The 24,346-nt window shown below is 57.0% G+C and overlaps 1 protein-coding gene and 2 long non-coding RNA genes across 6 annotated transcripts; 1 reads left to right on the forward strand and 2 right to left on the reverse strand.

Annotated features, from left to right (window-relative positions):
• Window positions 1–1,026: 1,026 nt before the first annotated feature.
• LOC138734712 (uncharacterized) lies at window positions 1,027–6,650 on the reverse strand. 3 transcript variants are annotated; one of them, XR_011339619.1, is made up of 6 exons: window positions 6,498–6,650; window positions 5,739–6,016; window positions 3,770–3,885; window positions 2,553–2,643; window positions 2,098–2,219; window positions 1,027–1,224 (listed from the first exon to the last, which is right to left on the reverse strand). It is a non-coding gene; the product is annotated as an uncharacterized lncRNA (long non-coding RNA). The 3 variants fall into 3 exon arrangements; XR_011339618.1 differs by lacking the exon at window positions 6,498–6,650 and having other exon boundaries at window positions 5,739–6,059; XR_011339620.1 differs by lacking the exons at window positions 5,739–6,016; window positions 6,498–6,650 and adding an exon at window positions 4,717–5,059.
• Window positions 6,651–6,922: 272 nt separating this feature from the next.
• Window positions 6,923–7,774, forward strand: LOC138734717 (keratin-associated protein 10-3-like). The gene has a single exon (XM_069882509.1). The coding sequence runs from the start codon at window positions 6,923–6,925 to the stop codon at window positions 7,772–7,774; it is 852 nt and encodes a 283-aa protein (XP_069738610.1).
• A 9,792-nt stretch (window positions 7,775–17,566) lies between these two features.
• Window positions 17,567–23,093, reverse strand: LOC138734711 (uncharacterized). Of its 2 annotated transcripts, XR_011339617.1 has the most exons (6): window positions 23,007–23,093; window positions 22,254–22,531; window positions 20,894–21,095; window positions 20,193–20,314; window positions 19,005–19,576; window positions 17,567–18,566 (listed from the first exon to the last, which is right to left on the reverse strand). It is a non-coding gene; the product is annotated as an uncharacterized lncRNA (long non-coding RNA). The 2 variants fall into 2 exon arrangements; XR_011339616.1 differs by lacking the exon at window positions 23,007–23,093 and having other exon boundaries at window positions 22,254–22,592.
• Between the last annotated feature and the right edge of the window lie 1,253 nt (window positions 23,094–24,346).

The following is a 24,346-nucleotide window of genomic DNA, read 5'->3' on the forward strand; positions in this document are numbered from 1 at the left end:
CTCCTAAGTATAAAATGTTGGTGGTTTACTGGAAGTTCAATGTATGACAGCCAGGCTTGATTGAAATGACATAAAATTATAGATGTTATTAAGCCACCAAACATCAATTATCATAGTTAAAAAAATGTACAGATTAAAAGATTCCTTCCATGTTCTGGCTGCTGAGATACAGTGCCTGGAAGCGTATTGGTTACAGTTACATACAATATGCTTTACATAAGCACAGTCCCATCTACCATTTAGATAGAACTGAACTTCTATTAAACTTCTTCAATCTGTCTCATGCAGTAGCAAATTCAGGGACACTCCCATTTCTCAGCAGCGGGACGAGCAGCAAACTCTAAAGGGCGTGTTCCACTGTTTCTTGTCAATCCTCTTCTTGCCATTTTCCCAGCAGTCTTCCCGTCACATTCAGCCATGTCTTATGCGTAATCATGAGGCTAAAACTCAAGTCCAATAAAGCTGTCTTAGAGAAACTAAAAAAGAGAGCAGACATAAGAGGAAAGGCTGTGTATCCCCGCACTCCCCCCGGCCCCATGCGGCACCCTGGGCAGGGACAGGAGGGTTTCGGGGGGACGGGAGGGACACGGGGCGCTGTCCCTCTCCCGGTCCCAGCCTGCATCTCATTGGCTGCAGCCAGCGGGAGGGCAGCGTGCTGCTGTGTCTGTGGTGCGTGTAAGCATGTACGAGGCATAAACATAACAAGCACATGGTATGTGTGGTGTGAGTGACATGTTGCTTGTGTGTGCAAGGCGTGTGTGTGTCATGTGGATGGGGTGGTTATGGCATAAACTTGGCATGTGCACAGCGTGTGCATGGGCGCAGTGGCGTATGCAAGGCTTGTGCATGGTGTATGCATAGGGGGAGCATAGCGTGAGCCTAGAATGCGTATGGCGTGTGCATGGGGCACTCACCTTTGCCTCGAAGCAGAGCCCTGCCTTCAGGTCTCACAGCCCTTTCTTCTCCTTCACAAAACCAGGATCGGGAATCGGGTTTCAGTCACCTCCCGTGACAGAACCCCCCGGCCGTGTGCAAGTTCTCCCCAGAGAAGCGGTTCCCTTGCTGGCCCCCAACAGAAGGACGCTTGTGACGTCCGTTCTCATCCGTTTCAGCAGTGGAAACTCCTTTGTTAACCAGGCATCAGCGTTTCTCCCCACTCTGAATCTAGCTGGCCGCTTGCGTCGCTCTGGTTTTCTCAGCCTTGCAGCCCATCCTCTGCCTGCTCTAGAGGGGAAGAGAAAGCGGAGGTCGGTTTTCACACGGCTCCGAGGAGACACACCGCCCGCAGGACACTCTTTACGTAAGCGCGTCACCCATCTCCCATGTGCCCCCTCCCTGCGCGAAGGGTGTCTTTGGCACAACAATCCACAGGCAGCAGCAAGGGTTACTGCAGTCGGGGAATTCACAAACTTCCCTTTCTACGGGACCTGGGAGCATACGGAGCCTTCTGCGTTCACTTGAAGGATGAGATCTGCCCAATTCGGGCAGAGAGAGGCAAAAGAAGCCACTTCAGCTGCAGACACCCTCATGCTAAGGAGGCTCCCGGTGCTGCCGGCTCTCGTGTGGCGAGGACGGCCAACACCGCGTCACCTTTCCACCCCTAGAGCTGGACCCTCTGGCTTAGCAAGCAGATCGGCGGTCCCAGCACACGGCCTCCGCACTGGAAAAATTCAGACCCACGGGACGACCCCACAACAGCTTCCAGCTGCAGATCCCAACAGCGAAGCTACCCGCTTAGTTACACCACCATCCATCTCCACGCCAAGTGAACATGAACGTTCCACCCTTGCGGGGCCCTGAGGTGCCTCTGCAGGCTCGTCAGGGATCCAACCGCCTTCTGAACAGCGTCGGACGGCCTGCGCGCATTCTGCTCGGCCATCGCCTTCCCCGGGGCTTTCACCCAACAGCCGTGACGCAACATCAACTCGTGCGTAAGCGCACACATACACACGTGCAAAGGAACGCAAAAGGGCAACAACACGAGGCCTCGCTCGGCAACAATGCCATGAAGATGGTCCCACAGCCCTTTCGTTTAGCCAGCGGAGAGCAGATAAAGTTCATCCTCCTCCTCCCCCCGTGCCGTGCCAGCTCACTCACCGTTACTCCTCATGACGGGATGGAAGGTGGAAGAATATCGGGCTTTGAAAAAGCAGGGAAGTTCTGCGAGACTTTTGCCAGGTTTTCTGCAGTAAGGACATTCTCCAGACTGGCTTTTTGGGCTGTGAGGTAAGAGAGACGTGCACGATACGTTAAGGAATTTTTAACGCCACCTCGGAATACCATCACGATGCTAACAGAGTCATTTGTCCAGTTACAGGCGACAATCGGAGCATAAGTAAGAAAACAGACAAAGCCCCCCACCCCCACGCACGATGAACGACGATGTGGTCAACGACAGGACCACGCCACTGGCACAGAAGCCGGGCCAATACACCGAGCCCTCATCCACAGAGAAACAAACGGAGGAGCCAGAAGCTGCTTCCCGAACCAGGAGTCAGCATCACAAACGTCACCCTCACTCAGAGCTGCAAAGCGGACGTTTCTCCTCTCACCTGAATGGCAACCGCTTCCCTTTCACCCATGGACGCCCTCCTCTTCTTCCGCCGCGAGTGTATGAGAGAGATGGGAAGGCTCCACAGCGCTCTGCAAAGATGAGGGACCTCTAAGAGGAGTGTCTGCATTTCCCCAAGGTACTTGAGGTACCTTAACTCTACAGTTACCGTTAAAAACGCAACAACTCGCCTTCCGTACCACTGTTACGGGACATAGTTTAACACAAACACTAAAAAGAAGTCTAAAAAGATGCTAAGCCTCAAAATAGATGAGAAGGCTGAACAGGTATTCTGTGTAACTGGAAACAGAGAAACGTCTGAACCAAGAGGATCTGCAGCAAGCGTTACGGATGTTGCACCATTATAAACCCTGTGACACGGAAGGGTTTTAAATGCAAAGAAGCCTGGTTGTAGAAGAGAATCAAAGCAGCGACCTCCCCCCTGGCACTCTCTACACTAACAACATAAAAGCGCTTTCCAAAGCTCCCCTTCTCCTCCTTTCCCTCTTCGTGTGTGTGCAGCATGCTTGCAGTGTGGCTGGCATGTCATCTTCATGGTATGTGCTAGCATGTCCATGGCATGTGTATGGTATGTACACAGCCCGTACATAACATACACAGGGAGAGTGTGGCATGCGTGGCATGTTGCCTGCATGTGGAAGGCGTGTGCGTGACATGTGCTTGACTGTTGTGGCATGAGCCTGGAATGTGCATGGAAGCAGTGGCCTGTGTGTGGAGTGTGTGGCATGTACACAACACATGCATGGCATGCGTGGCATGTTGCCTGCGTGTGCAATACATGCGTGTGGTATGTGGTATGCTGCTTGTGTGTGCAAGGTGTGTGCATGGCGTGTGCCTGGCGTGTGCCTGGCTGGTGTGTGGCATGCCACTTGCATGTTCAAAGCACGTGCATGGGGTGGTTGTGGCGCTAGCCTGGCACGTGCATGGCGTGTGCATGGGGGCAGCACAATGTGCATGGGGGGTGAATTGCATGTGTGGGGCGTGGGCCTGGCATGTGTGTGCCATGTTCATGCTGCGTGGCGTGCACAGGGTCGGCTGGCGAAGCCCCTGCCACCCTAGTATTGTTGTCTCGATCCAGCGTTCACTAAACGCGATGCCATCACATGCTAACCCAAAGCGGAGAATGCTTCGGCTCGCGCCGTCAACACGATCAACAGTGATTAAGAAAGAGTAATGAGTCCCGAGGAAGCCACATACCCAAATCCTGCTGGCTTGGAGGGCACCAGCACGTCGCTTCTTCCTCTCTCCCTGAGGAGGCGTCGGGATCCCACAGGAGCTCTCTCATCATCAATACTTCTGTCAGATTGTCTCTGCTGACAAAGCAAAAAGAATCATAGAATCATAGAATCCATAGGTTGGAAAGGACCCACTGGATCATTGAGTCCAACCATTCCCATCAACCACTAAACGATGCCCCTCAGCACCTCATCCACCCGTCCTTTAAACACCTGCAGGGAAGGTGACTCAACCCCCGCCCTGGGCAGCCTCTGCCAGGGACCAATGACCCTTCCCGTGTAATATTTTATCCTGATGTTCAGCCTGAACTTCCCCTGGTGGAGCTTGAGGCCATTCCCTCTCATCCTGTCCCCTGTCACCTGGGAAAAGAGCCCAGCTCCCTCCTCTCCACAATCTCCCTTCAGGTAGTTGTAGAGAGCAATAAGGTCTCCCCTCAGCCTCCTCTTCTCCAGGCTAAACAACCTCAGCTTAGTGTCATCCACAAACTTGCTCAGGGTGCACTCAACCCCTTCATCCAGGTCATTGATAAAGACATTGAACAGGGCTGGACCCAGCACTGAGCCCTGGGGAACCCCACTTGTCTCTGGCCTCCAGCTGGAGTTAACTCCATTTCCCACCACTCTCTGAGCCCGACCATCCAACCAGTTTTCCACCCAGGAGAGTGTGCGCCTGTCTCGGCCAGAGGCTGACAGTTTCTCAAGCAGAATTCTGTGAGAAAGTGTGTCAAAGGCTTTACTGAAGTCCAGGAAGACCACATCCACAGCCTTTCCCTCATCCAGCAGCCGAGTCACTTTGTCATAGAAGGCGATCAGGTTAGTTTGGCAAGACCTGCCTTTCATGAACCCGTGTTGACTGGGCCTGATCACCCAGTTTTCTTGCATGTGCTTCATGATAGCACTCAAGATCACCTGTTCCGTGACTTTTCCCAGCACTGAGGTCAGACTGACAAGGCCAGGAGTTCCCTGGATCCTCCCTGCAACCATTCCTGTAGATGGGCACAACATCAGCCTCCAGTCGAGTGGAACTGCCCCAGTCAGCCAGGACTGTTGGAAGATGATGGAAAGGGGTTTGGCCAGCACATCCACGGCTCCTTTAATACTCTTGGGTGGATCCCATCCGGCCCCATAGACCTGTGGTGTCTAGCTGGGCAAGCAAGGCTCTGACCACCTCCTCTTGGATCATGGGAGCCTCATTCTGCTCCTTTAATTCCTGGGTTTGTACACAGAGGGAACAACCTTCCTTACTATTAAAGACTGAGGCAAAGAAGGCATTAAGTACCTCAGCCTTGCCCTCGTCCCCTGTCACTGTTGTCCCTTCTGCACCCAATAGGAACTGAACACTCTCCCTAGTCCTCCTTTTATTGTTAACGTATTTATAGAAAGATTTTCTGTTATCTTTCACAGACTTAGCCAATTTGATTTCTAGTTGGGCCTCAGCCCCCCTCGTTTTCCCTCTGCATGATCTCACTTCCTCCCTGTAGTCCACCCAAGATGCCTGTCCCTTCTTCCAAAGCTCACAGACCCTCCTCTTTTTTTTGATGTCTCTCAAGTCTCCCTATCAACTATCTCCCTAGTCAACCAAGCTGGTTTTCTCCCCTGCTGGCTCCTTTTCTGGAGCATGGCGATGGCTTGCTGCTGAGCTGCTAGGATTTCCTTTTTGAAGAGCTCCCAGCCCTCGTGGGCTCCCCTGCCCTTAAGGACTGTCTCCCACGGGACTTTCCCAACCAGCCTTCTGAACAGTCCAAAGTCTGCCCTCTGGAAGTTTAATGTGACTGCTGTGCTAATCTCCCTCTTCACCTCACCTAGAACTGAAAACCCCATCATCTCGTGATCGCTTTGTCCCAGGCGTCCTCCTACCACATCCCCCACAGGCCTTCTCTGTTCATGAACAGCGGGTCCACGAGGGCACCTTCCCCTGTCAGTTCACTCACCAGCCGTGTGAGGAGGCTGTCTCCCACGCACTCCAGGAACCTCCTAGACTGCTTCCTCTCCGCTGTATTGTACTTCCAGCAGATACCTGGAAGGTTGAAGTCTCCCACGAGGACCAGAGGGAGCGACCTTGAGACTATCCCCAGTTGTTGATAGAAGAGCTCATCAGCTGCTTCTTCTCAGCTGGCTGGTCTGTAACAGACTCCATCACAACATCAGCCTTCTTGTGGGCTCCCCTGATTTCAACCCACGGGCACTCAGTCCCCTCCTCCCCATAATCCTGTATCAAAGCAAAAGGAACGAGCTGTTAGGGCAAAAGACTCCAAGTAACTGTGCTTGAAATGACCCCCCCCTGCCCCTGCAGCTCTCGCCACCGCGCATGACACCCCAAAAAAGCGACACCCCCACCCCCGCTCTCTCTAGACCGACAACACAAAAGCGCTTTCCAAACCTCCCTTTCCGCTCCTTCCCCTCTTCCCCTCCTCCTTCTCTCCCCCCTTCTCCTCCCATTGTGCCCCATCCTCCCCCGCTGCTCTCCCCCTCTCTCCCCTCCTTCCCTTCCCCCGCTCCCTCCTCCCCCTCCCGAGCGGGGATCTCCCCCGCGGGGCCGCACGCCGAGCGCAGACGCAGCCCCGAAGGCCCCGACCGCCCCTGAGCCCGAGCCGGCCCCGGGAGGGCCGCGGCTCACGGACAGCGAGCCCGGAGCGGCGCCGCCGGCCACAGAGCGCTCCCCCGCGCCTCTCCGGGCGCCTCTGACTCACCCGAGCCCGGCCCCGTTCGGGCTGTTCACGACCTGGGGGGGACACGGGGGCCCTGGGGGCGCTGTCCCTGCCCCAGCCCGCACCCCGTTGGCCGCAGTGGCGGCGGGCGGAAGGGCAGCGGAGAGCAGAGCCGAGCCGTCCCGAACGGCGCCGCGCGGCTGCAAGCCGCTCTTCTCCTCTCTCCCCGCCCCGCCCCTCCCGGCTCGCCCGCCCCTGTGGGCCGTCCCGTTCCCCCGCCCCGGGCTGCAGTACCGCTCCGCGGCCACGACGCGGCAGCACTGAGTCCCCGCCCCATTCATCCCGAGCGCAGGGATTCCGGCCAATGGGAGCGCTCGCTGCAGGGCCCGCCCTACAGCCGCTCTACGGGCGTTGATTGGCTGGCGGTGGCTGAGCGGAGGATCCACTGCGCATGCGTGCAGTCAAACATGGCGGCGCCCGTAAGGAGACAATGCGCCTGCGTGCAGTCCAACATGGCGGCGCCCATAAGGAGACAATGCGCATGCGTGCCGTACAACATGGCGGCGCCCATAGGGAGTCAATGCGCATGCGTGCAGTCCAACATGGCGGCGCCCGTAAGGAGACAATGCGCATGCGTGCAGTCCAACATGGCGCCGCCCATCTGCAATCACCGCGCATGCGTGCAGTCCAACATGGCGGCGCCCATCTGCAATCACCGCGCATGCGTGCAGTCCAACATGGCGGCGCCCATAAGCAGTCACTGCGCATGCGTGCAGTCCAACATGGCGGCGCCCATCTGCAATCACCGCGCATGCGTGCAGTCCAACATGGCGGCGCCCATGTGCAGTCAATGCGCATGCGTGCAGTCCAACATGGCGGCGCCCGTAAGGAGACAATGCGCATGCGTGCAGTCCAACATGGCGGCGCCCACAGGCAGTCACTGCGCATGCGTGCAGTCCAACATGGCGCCGCCCATCTGCAATCACCGCGCATGCGTGCAGTCCAACATGGCGGCGCCCACAGGCAGTCACTGCGCATGCGTGCAGTCCAACATGGCGGCGCCCATCTGCAATCACCGCGCATGCGTGCAGTCCAACATGGCGGCGCCCATAAGCAGTCACTGCGCATGCGTGCAGTCCAACATGGCGGCGCCCATCTGCAATCACCGCGCATGCGTGCAGTCCAACATGGCGGCGCCCATGTGCAGTCAATGCGCATGCGTGCAGTCCAACATGGCGGCGCCCATGTGCAGTCAATGCGCATGCGTGCAGTCCAACATGGCGGCGCCCATTAGCAGTCACTGCGCATGCGTGCCGTAGAACATGGCGGCGCACCTCATGGAGCTACTGCGTTCCGTTTAGCATGGCGCCCGCTGTCCCCGCGGGGCCCGTTTCAACGGCAGCCTGCCGGCACCGAGCGGAACCCAACGCAGCCTGAGCGAGCCGCGCGGGGCCGAGCCGAGGGGACTCGTGCACCGCGGACAGGGGCGGGGGGGGCTTCAGAGGGGGATGCGGGACGTTGTCCCTCTCCGTTCTGCACCGCTCCCCTCCCCGCGCCCCGCCCTGCTCCCCGCCCCGCCCCTGTGGGCCGTCGCGTCCCCCTCAGCCCCGGGCTGCAGTACCGCTCCGCGGCCACGGCGCGGCAGCACTTGGCACCCCCCATTCATTACCTTGGGCATCGAAGGGCTGTGCGTTCCGCGCTCTGATTGGTCGCTTCTCGATCCCACCTTGTCAGCGCTGCCTTCTGATTGGCTGTTCCTCCGGCTCTGATTGGTCGATTCTCAATCCCACTTTGCCAGCTTTGTGTTCCGATTGGCTGGGGACTCCGCACTCTGATTGGTCGCCTCTGGATCCCGCTTTGCCCGTGCCGTGTCCTGTGCCCGTTTGATGGACGATTTGCCCTCTTATTGTCAATTTGGCCAGTTTGCACTTATATGCTCAATTTGCCCTTTTATGGTAATTGGCCCAGTTTGCCTTATGTCCTCAATTTGCCCTTATATTGTTAATTTGACCTTTTATGGCAATTGGCCCAGTTTTCCCTTACAGGGCCACTTTTCTCTCTTACGGCAATTTGCCCGTATATGGTCACTTTGCTCTTTTATGGCAGTTGGCCAAGTTCGCCCTCATATACTCAATTTGCCCCTTTATGGCAATTTTCGTTTTTATGGCACTTGGCCCGGTTTGCCCTTATATGGTCAATGATCGGGCCCCTGTGCGCCCCCCCCGCCCGGGGCTGCAGTACCGCCCGCGGCCACGGCACGGCAGCACTGAGTCGCCACACGTCCCGGGGCTGCAGTACCGCCCCGCGGCCACGACGCGGCAGCACCGAGCCGGCCGAAGCTCTTTTTGCCGTCGTTCCCGTTTTCACCGTTTTCTCCCGTCGCGGGTTCGATCCCGACAGGCGCCGAACCGCCCGGAGCAGCAGCTCCCGCGGCGCTGCCCGCACACCCTCCCCCGCTGCCGGGCTCCGCAGCAGCGCAGACCGCGCCTGCCTTCCCCCGGGCCGCCCCTTCGCTCCGGTCCCGCGGCGAGCAGGGCTGCGCTCACGGGCACCGCGGAGGCCACGGGCTCCGCTCTCCCCGCCGAGGGGCCGCTCTCCGAGCCCTCTGCGGCCGGGAAACCTCCGAGCGGCGGCTGAAAGGGAGAGGTGGCGCCTCCAGGGGAAAGGCCGCGGCTTTCCCCGCTCCCGCACGCCGTCTCCGGACGACGGACGCCGTTCCGACGGGAGGCCCTGCGGCTGTGCCATACGGGCAGGCTGGAAAGGAACAACTGACCCGCTGCGGGAAAGGACGCGGAATTCCAGTCCGACACGAGGGGACTTTGGAAGCGGCAGACGCATCGACAGTCAGAACACTTTCCTGCCGAACATCCGCACGCCATCGCGATCCGGCACGTGCCTCCGGCCGCCAGCGAGCCCGTCCGAGCCCATCGGCCGCCCGTACAGCGTGCAGCCGGCTGCCAACTCGGAGCCTGCGCAGCACAGCGCTCCCCGTGCCGGACTGTGGCTCGCGGCGCCATCGCCACGCGCCCCGAACGGCCTCCACCACCTTCTTTCTTCATTTCCAACACTGAATAAGCAAAACGCGTACGGCAGTCGGCGACCGATCAAAAGCTTTAATGTGGACAACACTGGTTTACACGGGGTTCCTCTGGCTTCCCCACACCTGGGCAGAAGAGGCCAAAGGATCCTTGGAGACAGACACGCTCTTCCCAGTCACGCAGCAAAGGTGGCGGCAGCGCGACCGGGACAGAGGGTCTGGACGAGGCCGCGTCTTCCACCTGGGCGTGCGCAGGAGGAGAGGAATCCACTTCCTACGCCGCACAGAGGAGAGAGACCTGCAGGAGGGAATGCACAGAAAGGATCGTTAGCAGGGTGATGAGATGAGGCGGCCCTCGGCCCCAGGACAAAAACGCTTTCCTCCTTCACCCATGTTTCCTTCTCTGACCTTCCAACTCCCGCAGCCCCTGCTCTACAGCCCCCCCAAAGCAAGCCGAGAAGAGAATCTCCTTCAAAAGAACGGCCAAGGGTTTCACTCATACCCCCGAAAGGAAACCGCAAGGAACAGGAGGACTCGCCAGACGGAAAGCAGTGTCACCGGACCAAGTTTCAGAGAAGTCCATAGAGAACGTGATTCGTTTTAACAGTTATTCTGTTAGATGAACTTGGTCAAAAAGAGAAACAAAACCAAACCGAGCCTTACCCCGTGTAAACTCGTTACACTAAGACGTTCTAAATCACGCCCGCGTGACAGCCCAGCATAGAAAAGCAGCCCGGGCACCCTGCTATTTATCCTCCTCCTGAGGCACAGAAGGCTCCCCCCGGCACGCCTCTTCTCTTGCCGGGGTCAGACCCGCAACGCGCCAGCTGGCAGGAACCACGTCACTGCACGCAACTCGAGCTTGGCCCAGACTACAGGCCTGAGAAACACGCGCGCGGAGGCGAGAGGTGCGACGGCGAGGCAGCTCTTCCAGACACACGCGTCGGCGCCCGTTCAGCAAGCGCCTGTCACCAAAGCCTCTGCAGGAAAGGGACTCAGCCCGGCAGAGACGGGCAGCGATCGGATGAGGCATTTTGGTTTAGTTCAGGCACGCGACAGTTGTAGGAAGGAACAAAGCCTGGTTTGGCCTCCAGAGGACAAGATGCCTGGATGCGAAGCGAGGCCACGGAGACCACATGGCACTGCCCGCGTGCCGTGCCTCAGACGCAGCTCACCCCCACCCGCACATCAAGCATAACAAGAACAGAACCGAGTGTAGGTTTGAGGCTGAGCAGCCACACAAAAGCAACCGCTCCCACTCCTCTCCGCCTGTCAAGAGAGCGGAGAGCAATGAGATCTCCCTCCTATGATCACATGCAAGCCCATCCACGCCAGCAACTACCTGAGACGTCGAGAGACTTCGGCACGGTCAGTGGCCGGTCGCTGGCTTCACTCCTACGCTGCGGTATTTATTCGCACACCGGGTTTGCCACATGAACCTGTGAAAACAGCAATCAAAGCCAAAAGGAAGCAAACGCTTGCAGTTTTGACGAGGGTGAAACTGGCAGCAGGGGAGTGGGACTGGGGGGGATCATCGGTGCGAAGAAGGCAGGAGGCACCTGTCTGTAAGTGCACTCGCTGCCTCGGGCACTGGAGCGAGCCACCAGGAAGACGCGAGGCACGCTTCGAGGTTGTGGATTTTACAGAGATCATTCCGCTTCCACAACCACGCTTGTAGAGCTTGGAAACCCAGCCAGCTCGGCAGAGCTGCCTCTGTCGTTTGCGGGGCTGGCTTTGGGAGCCTCTTTTCAGAGCAGCTGTAAAGTTAACGAGGAGTCAGTTTGCAACAGGGAAAGTGGAAAAGACAGTCTGAAGGCAGCTCAACAGCGACACTGGCTACTTTAGTATGCTCTTGCATAATCCCTCTTGGGGTTACTTCACAGCTCCCTTTTTGTTGCCGGCACAAGGAACAATTTTGTTCCTCACGTTGAAAGCAACGCTTCCCTTCGCACAGGTTCGCCTGGCGAAGCACATCGCACCCTAGTACTGTCGTCTCGATCTGGCACAGACTCAAATGTGATGCCGTCACACGCTAACTCGATGTAGAGAACACTCCAGCTCGCGCTGTCAACTCGATCGACAGTGATTAGCAAAGAGGAGTGAGTCCCGAGAAAGCCACGTACCTAAACGCTGCTGGCCTGGAGGGCACCGCCATGTCGCTTCCCCCCTCTCCCTGGGGAGGGGTCGGGATCCCGCAGGGGCTCTCTCATCGCCAACACTTCTGCCAGGTTCTCTCTGCTGACAGAGCAAAAGGAAGGAGCTGTTACAGCAAAGTACTCCAAGTAAGCGTGCTTGAAACGAACCACCTCCTACCCCTGCAGCTCTTGCCACCACACACGACATCCCAGCACCCGGTATCCTCTGAGCTGTGCCAGACGGGCCCGAGCCCACCACGCTCCTCTAGCTCTTCCTGCCACTCCGATGCAGCCGGACGGAGGACAAGCGACCGAGTTTTCCAAACAGAGGCTCTCCTCAAAGGAGGCAGGCGTACTGCAGTTGACCCAGGTACAGCAGCCTCTGAAAGGCCGCGCTTCCATCTCATCGCCCCGAGCTCAGCGCCATGGGATACCTTAGCCCTTGAGCTAACAGGAAAAATATTTTAGCAGCCGCTCTTTCCCACCTGGCAACCTCCTGAGGCACCGGTTCAGCCACACTTAGAGAAGAGGACAGACGCTGAGGGGGCAGCAATAAGCACGAGAAAATCACCGTTACTCCTCACGACGGGACAGAAGAATACCGGGCTTTGAAAAAGCAGGGCTGTTCTGCGAGACTTTTGCCAGGTTTTCTGCAACAAGGGCATTCTCCGGACTGGCTTTTTGGGCTGTCAGGAAAGAGACAGAATCACAGAATCACAGAATCATTAGGTTGTAAAAGACCCCAGGATCATTAAGTCCATACCTCTCAGCACCTCACCCACCCGTCCTTTAAACACCTTCAGGGAAGACAACTCAACCACCTCCCTGGGCAGCCTGTTCCGTACAGACCCTTTCCGTAAAAAAAAAAACTCGCTCTAGAGCCTCAACATCCTTCTTGTGACGAGGGGCCCAAAACTGAACACAGGATTCAAGGTGAGGTCTCACCTGGGCCGAGCACAGACGGAGAATAACCTCCCTAGACCTGCTGGACACGCCGTTTCTGATCCAAGCCAAGGTGCCATTGGCCTTCTTGGCCACCTGGGCCACTGCTGGCTCAGGTTCAGTCGCTGTCAACCAACACCCCCAGGTCCCTCTCCTCCAGGCAGCTTTCTAGACAGACTTCTCCTAGTCTGTAGCACTGCATAGGGTTGTTGCGCCCCAAGTGCAAGACCTGGCATTTGGCCTTGTTAAACCTCACGCCATTGGACTCTGCCCAGCGGTCCAGCCTGTTCAGATCCCTTTGGAGCCTCCCTACCTCCCAGCAGATCCACACTTCCACCCAGATTAGCATCATCCTCAAAAGTTGCTAAGGGTGAACTCAATGCCTTCATCCAGGTCATTGATAAAGACACTGAACAGAGCTGGACCCAGAACTGAGCCCTGGGGAACCCCACTTGTCACTGGCCTCCAGCTGGATTTCACACCATTTCCCACCACTCTCTGGGCCCTCCAGCCAACCAGTTTTCCACCCAGGAGAGTGCGCACCTGTCCAAGCCAGACGTGACAGTTTCTCAAGCAGAATGCTGTGAGAAACCATGTCAAAGGCTTTACTGAAGTCCAGGAAGACCACATCCACAGCCTTTCCCTCATCCAGTAAGCAAGTCACTTCGTCATAGAAGGCGATCAGATTAGTTTGGCGAGACCTGCCTTTCATGAACCTGTGCTGACTGGATGTTTCTCCTCTCACCTGAATGGCAATCGCTTCTGTTTCACCATGGGCGCCCTCCTCTTCTTCCGCCGTGAGCGTACAAGAGAGATGGGAAGGCTCCATAGTGCTCTGCAAGGACGAGGGACATCTAAGAGGTGCGTCTGCATTTCCCCAAGACACTCGAGGTACCTTAACTCTACAGTTACCATTAAGAATGCGACAACTCCCCTTACATGCCGCTGTTACCAGACGTATTTTAACACAAATACTAAAAAGAAGTCTAAAAAGACGTTAAGCTTCAAAACAGACAAGAAGGCTAAACAGGTATTCAGTGTGAATGGAAACAGAGAAATGTCTGAACCGAGAGGATCTGCAGCAAGCGTAACGGATGTTGCACCGTTGCAAAACTCTGTGACACAGAAGAGTTTTAAATGCAAAGAAGCTTGGTTACAGAAGGGAATCAAAGAAGCGACCTCCCTCCTGGCTCTCTCTACACTGACAACATAAAAGCGCTTTCCAAAGCTCCCCTTCTCCTCTTTCCCCTCTTGGCACGCGTGCGGCGTGCTTGCAGTGTGTCTGGTGTGTGCACGGTGTGTGTGTGGCATGTACATAACACGTGCATGGCATGCGTGGCATGTTGCTTGTGTGTGCAGGGCGTGTGCGTGGCTGATGTTTCATCTTCATGGTGTGTGCTAGCGTATGCACTGCCTGGGGATGGCACGTACACTTCACGCACAAAACACGTGTGTTTTGTGTGACGTGTTGCTTGCATGTTCAAAGCACGCGCGTGGAGTGTGCGTGGGGTGGTTGTGGCGCTAGCCTGGCACGTGCACGGCGTGTGCGTGGGGGCAATGGCTTGTGCGTGGTGTGCACAGGGTCGGCTGGAAAAGCCCACGGCACCCTGGTATTGTCACCTCAATCCGGCATTCACAAACACGATGCCAGCGCTTGCTAACCCAAAGTGGAGAACACTCTGGCTTGCACTGTCAACTCGATCGACAGTGATTAGCAAAGAGGAGTGAGTCCCAAGAAAGCCACGTGCCTGAACGCTGCTGGCCTGGAGGGCACCGCCACGTCGCTTCCCCCCTCGCCCTGGGGAGGGGTCGGGATCCCGCAGGGGCTCTCTCATCATCAGTCGTCAGACTCTTTCTGCTGACAGAGCAATAGGAAGGAGCTGTTACAGCAAAATACTCCAAGTAACCGTGCATGAAATGAACCCCCCCTGCCCCTGCAGCTCTCACCACCGCGCACGACACCCCAAAACAACGACCCCCCCCCGCTCTCTCTAGACCGACAACACAAAAGCGCTTTCCAAACCTCCCTTTCCGCTCCTTCCCCTCCTCCCCACCTCCTTCTTTCCCCCCTTCTCCTCCCATTGTGCCCCATCCTCACCCCCTGCTTTCCCCCTCTCTCCCCTCCTTCCCTTCCCCCGCTCCCTCCTCCCCCTCCCGAGCGGGGATCTCCCCCGCGGGGCCGCACGCCGAGCGCAGACGCAGCCCCGAAGGCCCCGACCGCCCCTGAGCCCGAGCCGGCCCCGGGAGGGCCGCGGCTCACGGACAGCGAGCCCGGAGCGGCGCCGCCGGCCACAGAGCGCTCCCCCGCGCCTCTCCGGGCGCCTCTGACTCACCCGACCCGGCCCCGTTCGAGCCGCTCCCGACCTGGGGGGGACACGGGGGCCCTGGGGGCGCTGTCCCTCTCCCAGCCCGCACCCCGTTGGCCGCAGCCGGCGGCGGGCGGAAGGGCAGCGAAGAGCAGAGCCGAGCCGTCCCGAACGGCGCCGCGCGGAGCCGACAGCAGCCGCGCGGATCCGAGGCGCTCTGCGAACCGCCCCGCTCCCCGCCCGGCTCTCCGCTCCCCGCCCCGCCCGCCCCTGGGGGCCGTCCCGTTCCCCCGCCCCCGGCTGCAGTACCGCTCCGCGGCCACGGCGCGGCAGCACTGAGTCCCCCCGTTCTCCCCGAGCGCAGGGATCCCGCCCCCGGCCGCGCTGCCGCCGCTGATTGGCCGCCGCGCTCCGAGTGACGAGCGGCTCAGCCAACGGGGGGAGGAAGCCGGGGGGAGGAAGCCGCCAGGGCGTGGAGGGGGAGAGGTTCTTTAACCCCTCGCTGCGTTTTCCGGAATAAAACTCTATAACTCAGGGTGCCCGGGGGGTTTGGGGCATGAGTGTCGTTCCGTGTTGTGTTGTTCCGTGTCGCTCCTTACCGCCTTATATGGCAAATTTGCCCTTTTGTGGCGAATTTGCTCTTTTATAGTCAAGTTGCCTTTTTATGGATATTGGCCCCGTTTGCCTTTATACGGTCAATTTTCCCTTCTATGGTCGCTTTGCCCTGTTCTGGTCAATTGGCAGTTGCCTCACTCAAGATGGCGGCGGGCCCATCCGCCTTCCTCCCAGTGTCCTCAATCAAGATGGCGTCGTGACCTCCCGTTTCCCTCGTCGTGCCCTCACTCAAGATGGCGGCGACACCGACACGCCATGCCCTCACTCAGGATGGCGGCGAGGACCCCCACCCTTCCGCCCCCCGTGCCCTCAGTAAAGATGGCGGCGAAACCGACACGCCATGGCCTCACTCAAGATTTCGGCGGGCCTACCCGTCTCCCTCCCCGCGCCCTCACTCAATATGGCGGCGATACCGACACGCCGTGCCCTCATTCAAGAAGGCGCCGACACCGACATACCATGGCTCACTCAAGATGGCGGCGAGAACCCGTGCCCTCACTAAAGATGGCGGCGAAACCGATACGCCTTTCCCTCATTCAAGATGGCGGCGGGAACCGTGCCCTCTCTCAAGAGGGCGGCGGCACCGGAACGTCGTGGCCTCACTAAAGATAGCGGTGGGCCTGCCAGTCTCCCTCTCCCGTGCCCTCAAGATTGCGGAGAATACAACACGCCGTGCCCTCACTGAAGATAAAGGCGAGCCCACCAGTCTCTTTCCCCGTGCCCTCACTCAAGATGGCGGCGACACCAATACGCCATACCCACACACAAGATGGCGGCGAGCCCGCGCATTCTCACTGGCTCGTGCCCTTACTCAAGATGGCGGCAGTCCCCTCGTGCCCTCACTCAAGATGGTGGGGGAACCGACACGCCCTGCCCTCACTCAAGATGGCGGCGGGCCCGCCCCGAGTCTCTCACCGTGTCTTCACTCAGGAGTTTTCGGTAATTTGCCCAGTTTGCCCTTTTAAGGCGTTTTCCCGGTTTGCCTTATATGGTCGATTTGCCCTTCGAGGGTCAGTTCGCCCTTCTATTGTTTTGGGGAATCACCCTCTCTCACTCTGTTAAGGGTTAGGAAGCAGGTGTGTGTGATGTGCGGGCATATGAGACAGGGGAAAAGCTCGAAAAACTTAGAGGGCTTCGCTCACTGAAATAGGCACTGTCTGCCAGCAAAGGCCTCCAAGACCCTGGATGGTGATAAGGGAGGAGCTCAGTCACTGATAAGGGGAAGCCGACTGCCTCCTGCTCTGCGGACTCGGAGCTTGACCTGGACGAGAAGGCGCCTGCGCACAGACTGGGCTCACGGACGATTCACGAGGAAGATGGAGGCGACTTCAGCCCTGAGCCCCACACCACGACACTGCGCCTGTGCAAGTATCTGCTTGTCAGACCATACGGTGTGTGAGTTAGGAGGATTAGCCCCTCGCACCCGCCGGCGAATAAACACATACCTGCTTTATAACCCTTAACGGAGTTATAGAGTTTGATTCATTATCCATTCCCTCCAGTTATACAATTGTTTCGGTTACTCCCTGTGTGAAATTCTATGTGAGGATGTACTGCAGAAGCCAGAACCAAACCGAGGGCGTTTTCCAAGCAACACACAGCAACTCCAGCTGAGAGAGACACGACGTGGACAGGGCTGGCAGTGCCCTCTGCGCTAACTCACATAAACCTCACTGCATCCCAATGTGAAAACCAGCTCACCCTGCACAGTGGCTCCATTAAGTACCTTTACGGAGCAGAGACTGCCAATTGTATTTAACTGTGCCAAGCCACGTGATGGTTTTGGAACAACTTCTAGAAACAGCAGAGACCGAGTTAGGGCTGAGCTCTATTTATAGTAAAATTGTAGCAGTTTTGTTCGGCATTACAGTCTGAAATAAAATACATAAAATATGAAAAAAAAAACCAGCTTGGCTAGGAAGAGGCAAGCTAACAGTTTTCTTGGGCATTTCGTCAAAAAGTTCTAGGCAAACATAATTTTCAACTGCTTACGACACAAACCCCAAATTAAACAAACCACCTCTGGGAAAAACAGTAACAGCTATCGCTAAAACTACACTGGAAATCTTATTTAGGCTGAGCCTAAATCCTTAGGGCCCCAATAGATTAAAAAAAAAAAAGCTAAAAAAAATAATCCCTACTTCTACTAATAAAACAAGAACAAAGAAAGACGACATTGACTGCAAACGTTTGTGGTAACATTTCTCTGAAGCTGCCACATTGCAAACCAATTTTACTCTAAGACTAAAAGGCAAACCCACAAGCAAAAGCATTACCTGAAACTCACAGAAGAAACAATGACTGTAGGCTCAAATGCAGCATGAAGAAAACCACACGACTGTTCAAAACCCAGCAAAGAAAGGAAGAAAGGCAGGCTTCTGTAGCCCCTTCCTTCACTGAATGCTCCAGCTGCAGGGGAGAGCCAGCTCTAAATCAAGAGGCCTTTTAAGGGGCAAACTCCTCACCTGTACCTAGTTGCTGACCACAGGTGTGGCACAGACTTAACCAACCCAACTAGGACCTTCAGAGGTTTTGAATAAGACCCACCCTTTTAACAGCATAACTATAGCATCCCCCTTAGGATGGGTAATAAGAAATTACTCCTAAGTATAAAATGTTGGTGGTTTACTGAAAGTTCAATGTATGACAGCCAGGCTTGATAGAAATGACATAAAATTATAGATGTTATTAAGCCACCAAACGTCAATTATCATTGTTAAAAAACTGTACAGATTAAAAGATTCCTTCCATGTTCTAGCTGCTGAGATACAGTGCGTGGAAGCGTATTGGTTACAGTTACACACAATATGCTTTACATAAGCACAGTCCCAGCTACCATTTAGATAGAACTGAACTTCTATTAAACTTCTTCAATCTGTCTCATGCAGTAGCAAATTCAGGGACACTCCCATTTCTCAGCAGCGGGACAAGCAGCAAACTCTAAAGGGCGTGTTCCACTGTTTCTTGTCGATCCTCTTCTTGCCATTTTCCCAGCAGTCTTCCCGTCACATTCAGCCACGTCTTACGCGTAATCACGAGGCTAAAACTCAAGTCCAATAAAGCTGTCTTAGAGAAACTAAAAAAGAGAGCAGACATAAGAGGAAAGGCTGTGTATCCCCGCCCTCCCCCTGGCCCCATGCGGCACCCCGGGCAGGGACAGGAGGGTTTCGGGGGGACAGGAGGGACACAGGGCGCTGTCCCTCTCCCAGTCCCAGCCTGCATCCCATTGGCCGCAGCCAGCGGGAGGGCAGCGCGCTGCCGTGTCTGTGGTGCGTGTGAGCATGTACGAGGCATAAACATAACAAGCACGTGGCATGTGTGGCGTGTGTGACATGTTGCTTGTGTGTGCAAGGCGTGTGCGTGTCATGTGGATGGGGTGGTTGTGGCATGAGCCTGGCATGTGCACAGCGTGTGCATGGGCGCAGTGGCGTACGCAAGGCTTGTGCATGGCGTATGCATAGGGGGAGCATAGCGTGAGCCTAGAATGTGTATGGCGTGTGCATGGGGCACTCACCTTTGCCTCGAAGCAGAGCCCTGCCTTCATGTCTCACAGCCCTTTCTTCTCCTTCACAAAACCAGGATCGGGAATCGGGTTTCAGTCACCTCCCGTGACAGAACCCTCCAGCCGTGTGCAAGTTCTCCCCAGAGAAGCGGCTCTAGTCCCCTTGCCGGCCCCCAACAGAAGGATGCTCACGACGTCTGTTCTCATCCCTTTCAGCAGTGGAAACTCCTTTGTTCACCAGGCATCAGCGTTTCTCCCCACTTTGAGTCTAGCTGTCCGCTTGCCTCGCTCTGGTTTTCTCGGCCTTGCAGCCCATCCTCGGCCCGCTCTAGAGTGGAAGAGAAAGCGGAGAGCGGCTTTCACACGGCTCCGAGGAGACACACCGCCCGCAGGACACTCTTCACGTAAGCACATCCTCCATCTCCCATGTGCCCCCTCCCTGCATGAAGGGTGTCTTTGGCGCAACAATCCACAGGCAGCAGCAAGGGTTACTGCAGTCGGGGAATCCACAAACTTCCCTTTCTACAGGACGTGGGAGCATACGGAGCCTTCTGCGTTCACTTGAAGGACGAGATCTGCCCAATCTGTGCAGAGAGAGGCAAAAGAAGCCACTTCAGCTGCAGACACCCTCATGCTAAGGAGGCTCCCGGTGCTGCCGGCTCTCGTGTGGCGAGGACGGCCAACACCGCGTCACCTTTCCACCCCTAGAGCTGGTCCCTCTGGCTTAGCAACAGATCGGCGGTCCCAGCACACGGCCTCCGCACTGGAAAAATTCAGACCCACGGGACGACCCCACAACAGCTTCCAGCTGCAGATCCCAACAGCGAAGCTACCCGCTTAGTTACACCACCATCCGTCTCCACGCCTTATGAACATGAATGTTTCACCCTTGTGGGGCCCTGAGGTGCCTCTGCAGGCTCGTCAGGGATCCAACCGCCTTCTGAACAGCGTCGGACGGCCTGCGCGCATTCTGCTCGGCCATCGCCTTCCCCGGGGCTTTCACCCGACAGCCGTGACGCAACATCAACTCGTGCGTAAGCGCACACGTACACACGTGCAAAGGAACGCTAAAGGGCAACAACACGAGGCCTCGCTCGGCAACGATGCCATGAAGATGGTCCCACAGCCCTTTCGTTTAGCCAGCGGAGAGCAGATAAAGTTCATCCTCCTCCTCCCCCCGTGCCGTGCCAGCTCACTCACCGTTACTCCTCACGACGGGATGGAAGATGGAAGAATATCAGGCTTTGAAAAAGCGGGGCTGTGCTGCGAGACTTTTGCCAGGTTTTCTGCAGCAAGGACATTCTCCAGACTGGCTTTTTGGGCTGTGAGGTAAGAGAGACGTGCACGATATGTTAAGGAATTTTTAATGCCACCTCGGAATACCATCACGATGCTAACAGAGTCATTTGTCCAGTTACAGGTGACAATCGGAGCTTAAGTAAGAAAAGCAAGAAAAGCAACATGCGTGGCATGTTGCCTGCGTGTGCAATACATGCGTGTGGTATGTTGCTTGTGTGTGCAAGGTGTGTGCGTGGCTGTTGTGTCATCTTCATGGTGCATTGCTAGCATATGCATTGCCTGAGGATGGCATGTACACAGCATGCACATAACATGCACGTGGCCTGTGTGACATGTTGCGATGTGTACAAGGGCTCTGTGGCGTGTGTGGCATGCCACTTGCATGTTCAAAGCACGTGCATGGGGTGGTTGTGGCGCTAGCCTGGCATGTGCATGGGGGCAGCACAATGTGCACGGGGGGTGAATTGCATGTGTGGGGCGTGGGCCTGGCATGTGTGTGGCATGTTCATGCTGTGTGGCGTGCACAGGTTCAGCTGGCGAAGCCCCTGGCACCCTAATATTGTTGTCTCGATCCACTAAACGCGATGCCATCACATACTAACCCAAAGTGGAGAACGCTCCAGCTAGTGCCGTCAACTCGATCGACGGTGATTAGCAAAGAAGAATGAGTCCTGAGAAAGCCACGTAGCCGAAAGCTCCTAGCCTGGAGGGCACCGCCACATCACTTCTCCCCGTCTCCCTGAGGAGGGGTCGGGATCCCACAGGGGCTCTCTCATCGCCAACACTTCCATCAGATTGTCTCTGCTGACAAAGCAAAAAGGATCATAGAATCACTAAGTTGGAAAGGACCCACTGGGCCATCGAGCCCAACCATTCCCATTGATCACTAAACCACGTCCCTCAGCACCTCCTCCACCCGCCCATTAAGCCCCTCCAGGGAAGGTGACTCAACCCCCTCCCTGGGCAGCCTCTGCCAGTGCCCAATGACCCTTGCTGTGAAAAATTTTTTTCTATAGGCCAGCACCCTTCTCTCTACAAGCTCCTTTCAGATCGTTGTAGAGAGCAATGAGGTCTCCCCTCAGCCTCCTCTTCTCCAGGCTAAACACCCCCAGCTCTCTCAGCCGCTCCTCATAAGACCTGCTCTCCAGCCCCCTCACCAGCTTTGTTGCTCTCCTCTGGACTCGTTCCAGAGCCTCAACATCCTTCTTGGGGTGAGGGGCCCAGAACTGAACACAGGAGTCGAGGAGCAGTCTCACCAGTGCCGAGTACAGAGGGCACTTACTTCCTTACTATTAAGGACTGAGGCAAAGAAGGCACTAAGTACCTCAGCCTTGCCCTCATCCCCTGTCACGGTTGTCCCTTCTGCACCCAATAGGAACTGAACACTCTCCCTAGTCCTCCTTTTATTGTTAATGTATTTATAGAAAGATTTTCTGTTATCTTTCACAGACTTAGCCAATTTGATTTCTAGTTGGGCCTTAGCCCCCCTCATTTTCCCTCTGCACGATCTCACTTCCTCCCTGTAGTTCACCCAAGATACCTGTCCCTTCTTCCAAAGCTCATAGACCCTCCTCTTCTTTTTGATGTCTCTCAAGATCTCCCTAGTCAACCAAGCTGGTTTTCTCCCCTGCCGGCTCCTTTTCCGGAGCATGGCGATGGCTTGCTGCTGAGCTGCTTGGATTTCCTTTTTGAAGAGCTCCCAGCCCTCGTGGGCTCCCCTGCCCTTAAGGACTGTCTCCCATGGGACTTTCCCAACCAGCCTTCTGAACAGTCCAAAGTCTGCCCTCTGGAAGTTTAATGTGACTGTTGTGCTAATCTCCCTCTTCACCTCACCTAGAACTGAAAACCCCATCATCTCGTGATCGCTTTGTCCCAGGCGTCCTCCTACCACATTCCCCACAGGCCTTCTCTGTTCATGAACAGCGGGTCCACGAGGGCACCTTCCCTTGTCAGTTCACTCACCAGCCGTGTGAGGAAGCTGTCTCCCACGCACTCCAGGAACCTCCTAGACTGCTTCCTCTCTGCTGTATTGTACTTCCAGCAGATACCTGGAAGGTTGAAGTCTCCCACGAGGACCAGAGGGAGCAATCTTGAGACTATCCCCAGTTGTTGATAGAAGAGCTCATCAGCTGCTTCTTCTCAGCTGGCTGGTCTGTAACAGACTCCATCACAACATCAGCCTTCTTGTGGGCTCCCCTGATTTCAACCCACGGGCACTCAGTCCCCTCCTCCCCATAATCCTGTATCAAAGCAAAAGGAACGAGCTGTTAGGGCAAAAGACTCCAAGTAACCGTGGTTGAAATGAACCCCCCCTGCCCCCGCAGCTCTCGCCACCGCGCACGACACCCCAAGACAACGCCCCCCCCGCTCTCTCTAGACCGACAACACAAAAGCGCTTTCCAAACCTCCCTTTCCGCTCCTTCCCCTCCTCCCCACCTCCTTCTCTCCCCCCTTCTCCTCCCATTGTGCCCCATCCTCCCCCCCTGCTCTCCCCCTCTCTCCCCTCCTTCCCTTCCCCCGCTCCCTCCTCCCCCTCCCGAGCGGGGATCTCCCCCGCGGGGCCGCACGCCGAGCGCAGACGCAGCCCCGAAGGCCCCGACCGCCCCTGAGCCCGAGCCGGCCCCGGGAGGGCCGCGGCTCACGGACAGCGAGCCCGGAGCGGCGCCGCCGGCCACAGAGCGCTCCCCCGCGCCTCTCCGGGCGCCTCTGACTCACCCGACCCGGCCCCGTTCGAGCCGCTCCCGAGCGGTGCCGCTGCGGCCGCGGGCCCCGGCGGGCAGCGAGGGCGGGCGGCGCCCGGGCCCCGTGCGGAGCTCGAACCACCCGCCCGCGCTCCGCCTCGGCCCGCCCCCCGGGCGCTCTCCCGGCGCTGATTGGCCGCCGCTCGCTGAGTGACGCGCGGCGCAGCCAATGGGAGCGCTCTGTGCGGGGCCCTGCCCAGGGGCAGCCGAGCGCCGCCGCACCGAGCCGAGCGCTGCAGAAACACGCGGAGCCGGGGCACGCGAGGCTGTCAGGGCACACAGGGGACGCGGGCACCCCGGGCAGGGACAGGGGACACGCGGGGCTCGGGGAGGACGGGGTGGGGCACGGGGGCCCTGGGGGCGCTGTCCCTCTCCCAGCCCCAGCCCGCACCCCGTTGGCCGCAGCCGGCGGCGGGCGGGAGGGCAGCGGAGCGGAGAGCAGAGCCGAGCCGTCCCGAACGGCGCCGCGCGGAGCCGACAGCAGCCGAGCGGATCCGAGCCGCTCTGCGAACCGCCCCGCTCCCCGCCCGGCTCTCCGCTCCCCGCCCCTGGGGGCCGTCCCGTTCCCCCGCCCCCGGCTGCAGTACCACTCCGCGGCCACGGCGCGGCAGCACTTGGCACACCCCATTCATTTCTTAGGGCATCGAAGGGCTGTGAGTTCCGCGCTCTGATTGGTTCTTTCTGGATTCCACTTTGCTTGTGCCGTGTTCTGATTGGCTGAGCGTTCCAAGCGCTGACTGATCAATTCTCGATGCCACTTTGCTAGTGCTGTCTTCTGATTGGCTGTGCTTTCCGCGCTCTGATTGGTCACTTCTCAATCTCTTTTCGCCAGCGGTATCTTCTGATTGGCTGCATGAACCGCGCTGTGATTGGTCCTTTCTTGATCCCACCTTGCCTGTGCCGTGATCTGATTGGCTGTATATTCCGCGCTCTGACTGGTCGCTTCTCGATCCTACTCTGTCTGTGCCGCGTTATGATTGGTTTGGGCCCTTTTATGGTCATATTGCCCTGTGACGGCAATTGTCCCGGTTTGCCCTTATAGTCTCAGTTTCCTTTTTAACGGTCAATCTATCCTTTTATGGCAATTGGACAAGTTTGCCCTTGTATGATCAATTCGCCCTTTTATTTTCAATTTGCCCTTTTATTGCAATTTGCCCTTTTATGATTTATTTGTCCTTTTAGGGCAATTTGCCCTGTTTGTCTTATATGGTAAATTTGCCATTTCAAGAGCAATTTTCCCAGTTTGCCTTATACGCTCAACTTGCCCTTATACTGTTAATGTCACCTTTTATGCCAATTGGCCCAGTTTTCCCT

This window comes from Phaenicophaeus curvirostris, unplaced genomic scaffold, assembly GCF_032191515.1.
Source record: "Phaenicophaeus curvirostris isolate KB17595 unplaced genomic scaffold, BPBGC_Pcur_1.0 scaffold_160, whole genome shotgun sequence".
In the NCBI taxonomy this organism is placed as follows: domain Eukaryota; kingdom Metazoa; phylum Chordata; class Aves; order Cuculiformes; family Cuculidae; genus Phaenicophaeus; species Phaenicophaeus curvirostris.

Bases quoted from the DNA above. Each gene is read 5' to 3' on its own strand.
- LOC138734717 (XM_069882509.1), top strand. From the start codon at position 6,923: ATGGCGGCGCCCGTAAGGAGACAATGCGCCTGCGTGCAGTCCAACATG.